This window comes from Rhincodon typus, chromosome 20, assembly GCF_021869965.1.
Source record: "Rhincodon typus isolate 14 chromosome 20, sRhiTyp1.1, whole genome shotgun sequence".
In the NCBI taxonomy this organism is placed as follows: domain Eukaryota; kingdom Metazoa; phylum Chordata; class Chondrichthyes; order Orectolobiformes; family Rhincodontidae; genus Rhincodon; species Rhincodon typus.
Window position 1 is genome coordinate 23,419,010 of NC_063351.1, and position 13,904 is coordinate 23,432,913.

At 42.6% G+C, this 13,904-nt stretch overlaps 1 protein-coding gene across 3 annotated transcripts in view; it reads right to left on the reverse strand.

The window, feature by feature from the left end:
- The window catches only part of ptprea (protein tyrosine phosphatase receptor type Ea), a 214,006-nt gene that overhangs the window by 61,997 nt on the left and 138,105 nt on the right, over window positions 1-13,904 (reverse strand). For all 3 annotated transcript variants that reach the window (XM_048609054.1, XM_048609052.1, XM_048609053.1), the window contains one exon: window positions 4,609-4,727. In XM_048609054.1, the coding sequence (XP_048465011.1) occupies window positions 4,609-4,723 (115 nt within the window). In that variant the 5' untranslated portion in view covers window positions 4,724-4,727. The remainder of the gene's footprint in view (window positions 1-4,608; window positions 4,728-13,904) is intronic.

The window sequence follows — 13,904 nt, forward strand, 5'->3', positions numbered from 1 at the left end:
GAGCTGGATGAACATAGCAGGCCAAGCAGCATCAGAGGAGCAGGAAAGCTGACGTTTCGGGTCTAGACCCTTTTCTGACGCTGCTTGGCCTGCTGTGTTCAGCCAGCTCTACACCTTGTTATCTGAGATTCTCCCGCATCTGCAGTTCCTACTATCTCTGAAACTACTTTAACCGGTCTCTTTTTAACTTTTTTTATTCAGCTGTGGGACTTGGGCATCAGCGTCTGGCCAGCATTTATTGCCCATCCCCAGTTGCCCTTGAGAAGGTGGTGGTGAGCTGCCTTCTTGAACCATTGCAGTCCTGCTGTGGGTTGACCCACAATGCCAATTAGGGAGGGAATTCCAGGATTTTGATCCAGCGACACTGAAGGAATGACGATATATTTCAAAGTCAGAATGATGAGTGACTTGGAGGGGAACTTGCAGGTGGTGCCGCTCCCATGTAGCTGCTGATTGTCCCCTTCTAGATGGAAGTCATTATGGGTTTGGAAGCCGCTATCTGAGGATCTTTGGTGAATTTCTGCAGTGCATCTTGAAAACAGTACACACTGCTGCTACTGAGCATCAGTAGTTGCGGGAATAGGTGCTTTTGGATATGGCACCAATCAAGCTGGCTGCTTTGTCCTGGATGGTGTCAAGCTTGTTGAGTGTTTCTGGAACTACTCCATCACACTCCTAACTTGTGCCTTGATGGATTGACTCTGGGAAGTCAGGAGATAGATTACTTGCCGCAGTATTCCAATCCTCTGACCTGTTCTTGTAGCCATTTACGTGGCTAGTCCAGTTTAGTTTCTGGTCAGTGGTAACTCCCTGCATGTTGATAGTGGTGGATTCCGTGATTGTAACACCAATGAATGTGAAGAGGCAGTGGTTAGACTATCTCTTATCGCAGATGGTCATTGCCTGGCATTTGTGTGGTGTGAATGTTACTTGCCACTTGTCAGACCCGTCCTGGATCTTGTTGCATTTGAACATGGACTACTTCAGTATCTGAGGATGGTGCTGAACATTGTGCAAACATCGATGAACATCCCACTTTTGACCTTATGATGGAAGCAAGGTCATCGATGAAGCAGCTAAAGATGGTTGGGCCTACGACACTATCCTGAGGAACTCCAGCACAGATGTCCTGGAGTTGAGATGACTGACGTCCAACAACAACAACTATATTCCAATGTGCCAGGTATGACTCCAACCAGTGGAGAGTTTGCCCCCTGATACCATTGATTCTAGTTGTGCTAGGGCTCCTTGATGCCACACTTAGTTGAGTGCAGCCTTGATGTCAAGGGCTGTCACTCTAATCTCACCTCCTCATCCCTGTCTTCAATGGGACACCCCTTATTTCTCAGCAGTGCCCCCTACCCCTGGTTATACTGTTGCCTACTAGAGAAAATATCCTTTCAGCATCTACCTTGGCATATCCCCTCAAGATCATATATGTTCAATAAGTCATCTCGCATTTATCTAACTCCAATGGATGCTTGCTGAATCTATCCAATCTTTGTTCGTAAAATAATCCTTTCATCCCAGAGTCAATTAAGTTAACTTCCTTTGAACTGTTTCTTATACATTAAAATTTTGTTTTAAATTAGGAAACTAAAACTGTGTACAGTACTCCAAAAAAATGGCTTACCAATGGTTTACATAGCTATGGCAAAATATCTCTATTTTTATATTCCTTTCCCCTTGGATTAAATGAAGACATTCCATTTGCCTAACTTATCACTTGTTGTATCTGCAAGCTAATTTTTTAAGGTTCGTGTACCAGCACTCCCAGATCCCTCTGTGCTTCTTTGAGTTGTGCAATCTCTCCATTTAAATAACATGTTGCTCATCTCTGCATCCTGCCAAAGAAGCCTGGCTCACAGGATTGGCATATGAAGAGTCACTGAGCCTGAGTGGACTGCAGCTAATGGGAAAAGCACAGCTTACCAGACAGTTAGGTCATAGATACTAGGGCTCAGATTAAGACCTCTTCTACAGGAGAATCCTGATAACAGGATGCATACCAAGATCTGAACATATTGGCTTGCCTACTGGACAGCCTCCTGTTAATATCAAGGAACACTGAAGATTCCTCTTTCAACTTGGTATAAGCCATCTCACAAAACCTCTCCTCCCTGCAGCCTTGTCTCCAGCTCTCTGTCATCCTGTAGCTATCAAGGCAATGTAACTACTGCCCCATACCAATGTCAGCCAGTGCATGAACAGCTCCCATATTTTTGTCCTCACACTCCTGATATTTTGTTAGCAGTACACTGCATTGTTTCTCAATCATTATTTGTAACAAACCAAATATACAAGAACCCAAGAAGTGCCAGAAGAATAATTTTGTTAGTTTGTGGCTCACTGTAAATTCTTTTTTTTTCTGATATGAACTTTCAACAGCTGTATGTTTACATTTTTAGCGTGGAATGTTTGGCTGCTGCCAGTCTTAGTGAACAATATAGTTGAGATAAACAGCTGCCAATTCACCACTAAATATCTGCTTGGTAGATAATGAAACAACATGCCAGGACATGCTGGATCAGCATTCGCAGATTGCAGCTCCACAGCAGCATTGGACAACTAGAGGCACAACATTCAGTGGTGGGGTGAGTGCATTAGCATAACTTCAAGCATTGTTTAAAGGTAATCTGGGAAATGTGTACGAATGTTAACGTTCAGGGAACTCCAGGATATTAGGCTCAAATCTTAGTGTCAAACAGTGGGGGAGATGATGGCCTAGTGGTGGTGTTGCTAGACTATCAATCTAGGAACCCAGGTAAAGTTCTGGGAACCTGAGTTCAAATCTTGCCATGGCTGATGGTGGAATTTAAATTCAATTTTAAAAGAAGCCCTCCAGGGAAGGAAATCTGCCATCCTTACCAGGTCCGGTCTACCTGTGACTCCAGAACCACAGCAATGTGATTGACTCTTAACTGCCTCTGGGCAATCAGGGATGGGTAATAAATGCTGGCCTAGCCAGCAATGTCTTCATCCCATGAATGTATTTAAGAAAAAGAATGCAAGCTCATGCAGGTAAGAGCTCGGAGCACCTGTTAGTATTGCAAAAGCACATCGGCAAATGAATATTGGCCAGACCACGGGATTCAGAAAGGAAAGGAAGCGCTATCAGGGGGTAAGGATCTAGAAGGACTACAGATCAGTGGCCAGGGCGAGATAAGGGATTTCAGAGCTTGGAGTGGCAATGATTAGAGTGGCACTTGGCAGGTGAATAACCTCCCAATTGTCCCGTGAAATGTTAGCTTTACAATTTTGGCCAGCATTGACTCTGTCTGCCTCAGGACAAACTAACTGCTATTGCAGGGACCTGAAACAGGTGTAAGGATTTTTACTTCTGCATATTTAAACAGCCTTTTTTCACTCGGGTGCAAGGCTGGCACAACGCTGTTTTTACACAATATAGTATGTTAAGAGAACAGGCTACAGTACTCTCATTTCTCAACAGTTGGTGGTCCAAACTATTCAATTAAATTATGGAAGTGTATAACATATGCGTATTGAATACTGAGTTTAATTACAAATGTAAGTTCCCAGCAAATGTCTTCTCCTGAGACTGCCAGTCAAGGTTTGTTTTACTCTCCACAAACCCATGGGTTTAAATGATCTGAAAATGTGTTCCTGGTGAATTTATTGGAACATTTTAGCTCCACGAGAGCTGCGTATAGATGCAATGCTGAGGCTGTCAAAGGCCTCACAACTTGCCATCCACTGACTTTACATGGAAAGGCTGCACTTATTTGTGCACTTCCTGCAGAAGATGTGACAGTGCCTGTGATGTCACAGACAGTGACGTTCCATGCAGCTGCCTGCATTAAAGATGGCAAAGGTCACAAAAAGGCAGATGAAACAAAAATGTAGCACTGTAATATTTCCTCCAACTACTCCTGTACCATTCTGCCTTCACCACACTGCCTCCTGCTGCCACCAGGCTACTCCTCCCTGCTCCATGTCCCTACTTACCACAGCTTCCCCTTTTCACACACCCTTCCCCCTCCCCAGAATCACACCTTCACCATTCTCTCACATCTCGTCACTGATCTCTTCACTGCTGGCTCATTTCCCTGCACTCCCTTCTGTACAAATCTCCTTCACTGCTTCCTTCCACTCCCTGTCATCTGTTCCACCAACCCCTCCCACCTGAGGCATTGGCAAAGTGTGGCATCAGGGGATATGTCAGGGAAATAGCGAGGAGCTGCAGAAAGGATTGGGCATTAAGGGGTGGGGTGTGGTCGTGAAATGGAGGAGGAGGTGGCACTGGTTTTGGTCATGGGTTGCAACAGGAAAGGGTAGGACAGGACAGAGTGGGCAATGGGCAGGAGCTGAATTTCATGAACTGGATGGCCAGCTGTGAATGTGCAATCACAAGTTTGCCTATTCTTTTTGAGCTGGGAGAAACCATGTGTATTTGCAGACAGAATGGAAGCTAACTTCCCAATTTTCTTTTCCTGCTCAGCAGCTATAAACAAAAAAACACGGCTATTCTGGCACCATTGTTCTTGAGAAATACTTTTGGAATCTGGTCATCCACAGTGAAGGCTCTAACTACAGATCTTAGCAATCAGCTCCAATAAACATGGACAATATCAGAGTCCCATTACTTACGTTTCGAGTTAGCAGCGGGCTTCGAGGTTTGCACTGTTGAGTTCGCAGATAATTCCATTGAATTTTGGATTGTTGACAACTGTGAATTTATATCTTCAGAAGTATTCGTCATCATGGCACTGCAAGTGCAAAAACAAAAAAGGTATTCAATCAAAAATGTGTGGTATTATCAGCAGTGCAGGCAGAAGTGTAAAATTACAAATAGATGTCCATAGATTAAGTGAATGGGCAGAACTATGGAAAATGGATTCCAATGTAGGCAAAGATGAGTTCATCCACTTTGCTCCTAAAAAGGTACTTTCCAAATTCTGAAAAGTTGGAAACAATGAAAGTCCAGAAGATACTTGGGGCTCAAGTACATGTGTTAGTAATCTTTGAACAGGTATAAAAATTAATCCAAAAGACTAATGGAATTCTGCCCTTTATATTCAGAGGACAAGAATACAAGGGCAGAGTTCATGGAGTACCATACCTGGAGTACTTTGAATGTTTCTGGGTAGTACATCTTAGCAAGAATATACTGGCCTACGCTCAAATGTTACTTGGAATCATGGGTTAAGCTACGAGAAGCGATTGAACAGCTTTAGGGTTGATTCCCAGGAATATAAAGGTTAGAGAATGATTTGATACATGTTTCAAGTTATTAAGTGGAATGGTATGATTCAGCAGAAAGACAGTATCTCTATCCATGGGAGAACGTATGGCTGGGGCACAGTCAAAAAATTGGAGCCAGACCTTTCAGGAGTGAAATTATGAAACACAGATGGAAGTTTGGAAATTTCTTCCATGAAAGGCAATTAATGGTAGATCAATGGTAAATTTTAAAATGAATATTAATAGATTTTTGATAATCAAACACATCATTGGATATGGGACAAATGTAGTTATATGGTGTAGATGGGTCACTGGACTCGAAATGTTAACTCTGCTTTCTCTCCACAGATGTTGCCAGACCTGCTGAATTTCTCCAACAATTTCGGTTTTTGTCATCGTCATATAGTGTTCAGTAGTAGATCAACCTTGATCTCAGTGAATGGCAGAACAAGTTAAAAGTGCTATGTGGACTACTCCTATTCCTAAATTATTATATTTCAAAAGTTTGCAAACTGTAAAATTTGACTCCTCAAACCCAAACACAGATCATTTATACTGAATGAGACATGTGACTATCATTTATAGAATAACAACCATATTAGATACTTGTGGAGCCCATAGCAACATGAATGAGTTCTCATGAGCCATGGCAAGTGATTCAATGTGAGGATTCAGGCATAATTTGTAAACTACTTGCACATTTCATAATCAGTGTGTCCAATGCATCCCACATGTATCTGATTAACTGACACATCATTGATGAATTCATTTTAAACTAGCCTGTGAAACCTTCTTTCTTTTTTAACATGCTTGGGTGCAAAGCAAATTTCAATGTTGACAGAGCTCAGAACGGAAAATGTTCAGGCCTTGCATTTCTTAATTCATGGATTTGGACCAAGCAGAAACCATTACTTTTGCTTGAATCAGGAAATGGCTGTTACCAATATCCAGCAGACGATACATTGGAAAACAATGAAACCATTATGACCCAGCTAATTAATGCTGCTTGGTTGACGTCATGTAGCAGGCAAGGGGAAAACCAAGCAGGAGATGACAGCACTAAATGTATACATCACTGAAGATTGTGAAGTGATGACACATAAGACAGGAGATCTTCACCAAGCTGAAAGTGCTGGACTGCCTCCCAAGATGGTGGAAATGTTATGCTTACAATGGTCCACAAACTTGGCTATCTGAGGAAACAGAGTGTTATTGGATACCATCTCTAACATGACATTAATGGCATTCACTTCGACAGAGCAAGATGGACTCAAAGTAGGAAAATTTACTCACAATCTGCTACGACTTCCAATGTATTCACTCCAAAAGTTTAACAAGAGAGTGTACATTAATTGGATTAGAGTGGAAACAGCTTTCTCAGCTTTACATCCCCAGCCAGATGATCTGACAGACACTGCAGAGAGGCTGCACAACTGATTGCAGAGAAGGCCTGGGCCACCCACACACACACACACACACACACACACACATTCAGATCTTCCCACAGCATGCAGAGGGAACATTTCTTTGCTGGCGATAGTCCAGCACAACATGGGATAATTTTTCAAATCAGAGCCAGGCCTTTCAACAGACTCAGAAGTCTAAGGGTTCTTCCTCAAAAAGCCATAGATGCCAGTTCATTGATTAGCTTAGATGAAAGTTGATAGAGTTCTGTTGTAACCAAGGTATTGAGGAGTTATAGATTAAATGGAGGTAAATAGTGTTCAGATGAAGAGTAGCAATGATTAGCCAGATCTTATTAAATGGAAGAATAGGTTGGAAGAGCTGAACAGCCTACTCTTAGTCCTATGCTTCTACATCATAATTTATGTGTAATCCAATTTTTGTAAAGAGCAGAACAATGCCTGAGGTGCAGAGATAACATCGGGAAATTGGAGTTTGTTTGGAGAATTGGATTCTCATGCTTTTATGTTGGGTCCTTCCAGTTTTTGTGGGAGGGCATTCCTGGTGTGTTTTTATGTACAGTATTACAAATCTCACATCTTAATGTTTGGGCTTCTTATTTTTGTCTAAGGCAAAGGGAAGAAAGAAAGAACTAGTGTTTTTCATAAAGTCTTTAATATTTTCAAGTCAATTCAAAGCTTGCTTCCTAGTTCCTCAATTGCTTTATTAAGATTCACACTCAGATTGTTGTTCACAACTCACTAACTAGTTCTGACAGGTACACTCCGTTGTCAGCTCCAACAGAAGAACATTCTTACGTGATGAAATTCCCTGAAGCACAGACAATTACAATCCAATCGTCATTCCATATCTAATAATAGTACATGTACATCTTGAGTGTCATAATGCAGAGGCATCAGCTCATGACGAGAGATAGGAAACTAATGGGATATTCAGAAATATTCCACAAATGTCAGAAAGCAACAGCAGCACCTTCTCAAGGATGTAAAATAGCTTTTAAAGGAATATAAATGGCAAAATAACTGACATTTCTCTTCAATTAAAATAATCAGATAGGAGCTAAAACAATTACAAATAATCCACTGGGGACAGGGAATTGTAAGATGGGACCAGTCCTGGCTCCCAAAAACCACGTGGGGCTGGTGGGAGAAAAGAGTCAATGGAGTTCCACTTTAATTGACCTGGCCATGGGTTTGGGAATCAAGGATTGATAGCGAGAATAGAGACGAGACTGCGCAAGTATTGTCTCGATTTAAATAAACCCTGGCAACTACTACTTCAGCTCCCATTTCTCTACTTCACTTTCAAAGATCATGGAATGTTTCAAGACAGCCTGGATGCCAGGAATCCAGGATAGGGCAGAAGAGGGAGCTCTGTATCTTGAAGAGTGGCAGGAGCAGGCCACACACCTAGTTCAAGTAGGCTTAGCTGATGTACTAATATCATGAGTGCATTCTGGCTACTGAGACAGACAAATACTGGGCACCTACTCATGCAAACTGATGAATGCTTATGAACAATATACATTTGATACAGAAATCGAGCTCTCCTTTTAGTCATAAGCAACTGAATTTAATATCATAAATGCCCAATAAAGTAACAGGATTAAAGTTTACTAAGTGACAAATCACTTGAGTGCCAGTACACCATTATATACAAGGACTAGTACCGCGGGTAACACCTCAATAATTCAAAAAGACTGCCAGTACCTTCTCTATAACCTTTCAATAACTTCATTATATTATATTCATTATGTCTTAATTTGGTATAAATTTTGGTTGAGATTTATATGCTATTTATGAATGAACACTATCACTGCTGAAGAAGTATCTGAGATCTTGAATACAAACCAACAATCCATTCATATGCTCTGAGGGAGTCATATCAGAGTCATTCACATGTTTCGAAGATTCAGATCATATTCGAAGCTGTAACTTTGTCCGTCTCTCCGCAGATGCTACTGAGGTTCTCTAGCAAATTTCTGCACTTTTATTTCAGTTCTCCCTCATCTGCAGTCCTTTGCTTTTATTTATCTATTTACACCATGTTGCCATACAATTATCTCCATATGTATCTCCTTCACAGGGAAATGATTAAACTGAGAAACAGTCTCTATCAACTACTGTGATACTCTTCTCTGTCACAAGAGATTGCTAGCTGCATTGCTGGTGTCAGTTAGTGAAGATGCAATTTGTTAAGTGGGAGGCTGCATAGAAAATGTGAACAATTTCTCTTCACTTTTGATGTGCACAGAGACCTGATCCACAAGCATTACTTTAATCCAAGGATCAGTACGTTACTGAATGACACAGAATTTACAAAGTGCACAGATGACATCTTATGGTGGATAATTGGCACTGCAACAAGTCAGCATTTCTGTTGTGATAGCAGGAACTGCAGATGCTAGAGTCAGAGACAACACAGTATGGAGCTGGAGGAACACAGCAGGCCAGACAACATCAGAGGAACAGGAAAGTTTCAGATCGGAACCCTTCTTCAGAAATGGGTACGGGGAAGGGAGCTGGGAAATACATAGAGAGAGGAGGGGTGGGGCTGGGAAAGGTAGGTCGGATGGTGATTGGTGAATGCAGGTAGGGAGTGGTGGGGATTGGTCAGTGAAGCGGGAGGGGCGGGATAGGTGGGAGGAGATGGGCAGCTTGTGAGAGGTCAAGGAACTGGGGATGAGAGGGAGGGAGGGTTGGACATGGGATGAGGAGATTTTAAAACTGATGGATTCCATGTTTAGGCCATTGGGCTGTAGACTCCCGAGGCAGAATATGAGGTGTTGTTCCTCCAGTTTGCTTGTGATGTCATTGTGACACTGGAGGAGGCCCAGGATGCTCATGTCACCCAGGGAGTGGGAGGGGGAGTTAAAATGGTTGGCAACTGAAAGGTATTGTCACTTGTCGCGAACAAAGCACAGGTGCTCTACAAAACGGTCTCTGAGCCTCCACTTGGTCTCACTGATGTAGAGGAGGCCATGTCGGGAGCAGCGGATACAGTAGCCCAAGTTGACAGATGTGCAGGTGAACCCCAGTCTGATGTGAAAGGTTTGTTTTGTGCCTTGAATGGAGGTGATGGGGGGAGGTATAGGCGCAGGTGTAGCACTTCCTGCAGTTGCAGGGAAAGGTGCCGGGGGTGATGGGGTTAGTGGGGTGTGTGAAGCTGATGAGGGAGTTGTGGAGACTGTGGTCCCTATGGAAGGCAGATTCAGGCGGGCAGGGAAATATCTCTTTAGTTGTGGGATCGGATTGTAGGTGGCGGAAGTGGCGGAGAATGATACGCTGGATGCGGAGGTTGGCAGGGTGATATGTGAGGACAAGGGGGATTCTGTCTTTATTTTTGTTGGGGGGAAGGGGTTTGAGGGCAGCAGTGCAGGAAATGCAAGAGATGTGGTTGGGAGCATTTTCGATCACCGTAGAGGGGGAAGTTACGGTCCCTGAAAAAGGAGGACATCTGGGATGTACAGGAGTGGAATGCCCCATCTTGGGAACAGACATGGCAGAAGCGGACGAATTGGGAGTAGGGGATCGCATTCTTGCAGGAGGGTGAGTGAGTGGAGATGTAGTCCAGGTAGCTGTGGAAGTCGGTGGGCTTGAAATAGATGTCAGTTTTGAGGTGGTCATCAGAGATGAATTCGGAGGGGTCCAGGAAGGAGAGGGAGGTATCAGAGATGGCCCAGATTAATTTGAGGTTGGGGTGAAAGATGTTAGTAAAGTTGATGAACTGTTCAAGCCGCTTGTGGGAGTACAAGGCAGCGCCAATACAGTCATCAATGTAGCAAAGGAATAGGTGGAGGATAGTGCCAGTGTAACAGCAGAAAAGGGACTGTTCCACGTATCCTATGAAGAGGCAGGCATAACTTGGGCCCGTGCGGGTGCCCGTGGCCACCCCTTTAGTCTGTAGGAAGTGGGAGGAGTTAAAGGAGAAGTTGTTCAGGGTAAGGACAAGTTCTGTTAAGCGGATGAGGGTGTCGGTGGAGGGGGACTGGTTAGGCCTGTGGGAGAGGAAGAAGTGCCATCAGCGTGCGGAATACAAGTGTACAGGGATCGGATGTCCATAGTGAAGATGAGGCGCTGGGGGCCAGGGAATTCTGTTGTGTTGTTCAAAAGTTTGTCTCAGGAATGATAGAAACACAGGAACATAGAAAGTAGAAGCAGGAGAAGACCACGTATGCTTAAACTTATCCCACAAAAAGAATGCAAGTAAATGTTCTTAAACGTCATTAGCAGCATGATTTTATGATTGGTGGTGAAATATTTTGGGTTACTGCTGGCTTTAGAATAGCAGAACTATCTATGTTTATCAAGTCAAGTACTCTATTCTAATAGGATTCATTGACTTGATGTGTGGAAGTCAGTACTACCTCAGAATTCTCTTCCTTTGGAAGGATTAGGGAAGCTGGATTAGTCAGGAAAACAGCACTGAATCATGAGCAAAAATATGTTTCACAATTTATGAAAATGTATCCTGGCAATGCACCTTCAGGAGAGAAGGTTGAGAAGGAAAAAAGGTCGTTGAAAACTGAAGAGAAGGTAAACAAGTTTCTTGTAAACTGAATAGACTAACACAGATTAACACAAAACGGAAAAGAAACAGAAAATAGTCACATTTAGAAAAAAGTATAGCTCAACAACCCAAAACATTGAATTATTGTCATTTTGAACCAAAGAGACCAGAAACACAAAATGTTGTCAATGGACAGGGTTGGAAGATGCAGAAATCAAACCTGAAGAACAGAGTTCAAAAATGCAACATCTAAATCTCAAGGGAGATAATGCAGGACAGCTCAGGGTCATCATATGATGAACCTTCATTGAACTGGAGGAAAACAGAACTGATACTTAATATTCTGTTATAATATCGTTAAAATTATTAATTAGGTACATCTTTATTTAACAGGATGTTATATATTTTTAAAAACAGATTTGATTCAGTCATGCTGAGAAATACGATTAAATCAAACTTCACTTTCTAGGAATTTTTAGCTAGCCAATAAGTTTAACTGGTCAGCCAGCCATTTCCTTCACTGTGTGGAGGAAAAATACTGAGTGGACTATGAATGTACAGGCTGCGTGTGAAGGCAAGTTAACACTTGCATCTTAATTTGTTGTTTTATTTTTATTTATTCATAGGATAGGGCCATCACTAACTAAACCAGCACTTACTACCCTTCTCTAATTGCCTAGAGTTCAATTAACAATCAACCATATTGCTGTCGGCCTGGAGCCACACATAGGCTAGACATGGTAAGGACAACAGGTTTCCTTCCCTAAAAGGACATTAATGAACCAGATGGTCTTTCATGACAATTGACAGTAGGTGCATGTTACCATTAGGTGAGTTTTTCTTATTCCAGGTTTTTCATTGAATTCAAATTTCACCATCTGCCATGGGGAGAATCAAACCCCATGTCACTAGGGCATTTAGCCTGGGGTCTGAATTACTAGACCAGCGAAATCAAAAAACAACAACAACCTCACCTGTGGACATTGCTGAACGGCGGGAGGAAGTGGCTCAATGCTGTTACTTTCGGTTTTATATCAGCCTGTATTTCTCTCTAAGTGTTTGAGGTTAGATTAACAGGAGGGATTTATTGTTTGGGTCTCCTGGATTCAAGACCCAAGATCTAAACTGCTCAGGACTGTCATTGTTCTGGTGGAGGTTGTAGATCAAGTGCTGATTGGCAAATATCCCAGGTAACTAAACCATGTCTTTGTGAAGGTGGTGGCAGTGGGAGATGCAACATTCCCAGAGTAACAGATATACATTTTTTTTCCCCTCAACTAACGGTGACAGTTGTGCTATTTTGGACATTTCTGGCAGTGCCAGGTTTCCAGAAAGGAGGAAACTGGGACTGTCACCCTCCCCAACACCAAAAATCAACAATCCCATCATTCCACAAATCACAGGAGCAACAGGAAATGCTTGACCTGACCACAGTAAGTGTGAATATTTGCAGGTATGAGCGAGGGGAATGGGCAACAGGAGAAATGGGAATGGAGGTGTGGAGAAATTGAAAGGATTGCTATTCAAGGGAATAGGACTAGAAATATGAAAGAAAGAAACAGGGCTTCATCAAATTAATGCTGAGATCATATCTGCCAGATAAGAGTTTGTTTTCTTCATTCATATAAACCACACCCTTCATGGCCCAGTCAATACAGATTCCCAATTAAGCTGCCCAGTGAAATGAACAGTGCCCCAAACACACTTATGAGGCTGACTTGTCAACAACTAGACAACATCACTACTGTGCCATTCTCCACCCAGAACATTTCCCCAGTGAAAGGGAGTCTCCCTGAACTTCACACCTGTAAATCCCCATGTCTACACCCACCATGGACACTCCTGAAGAACACTGCATGCTGGGATTACACTTTCCTGCCAAAGCTGCTGCTGCAATGGGCAAGTATGAGCCTAACGCTGCTGTTAGTCTTTCAGTGCTGAGTGTCTTATACTGATGTCTGTGGAGGAGCATGGTGACTCGGATACGTTCCAGAATTCCACACTTAATTGGACAGGTGCCTAGTCCATCTGGGAAGTTTCTGTTTGAGTGGCTCCATTATAACAATGATTATTGTTAGGTTCACCACTGTTACACAAAATCTGCTTGTCACAGACTATATCAAGATTGATGATGTTTTGGTGTCTAGACCTCTTCACATCAGAGCAGAAGACAAATTTCTTGTTCTCACATTCACAAATGGTGTTGAACTGTTTTAAACTGAAAACTTATCTGTAATAAAGGAAACTAATCTTAATAACAGGAATCAAGTTCTCAACAAATGTTTAAGCTACTGATTCAAACCCTCAAATCTACAGTATCTTGCCTTCCTTACTTCTTCAGGCTGAGATCTGATCTGATCTGAACTGACCAAGTGGCAGCTCTGGCTCAGTTGATAGCTATCTTGGGTCACAAAGCTCTGGGTTCATGATCTGAACTGATGTCTGAAGAAAGAAAATCTACCTGAACACTCCAATGCATTGACATATGTGTGGTTTTTCAGATATGGCTTTAAACCTAGGCCTCTGTGCCTGCTTAGGTGGATGTTAAGGATCGTATGACACTATTTGTTAGACATCATTTTATTTGTAAGATCGTCATCATGCTTTGCCTTCCATTGGAGAAGCTGGGCTACCTTCATCTTCAATTACTATTCCCTTACTGCATCCCTCTGTGAGAAGTCAGACTGAATCCTGGAATCAGCTCTGAAACCATGGAAAAGATCCATGAAAGTTGGCCGCATGGGTAAAACGATGGGAAACTCCACATC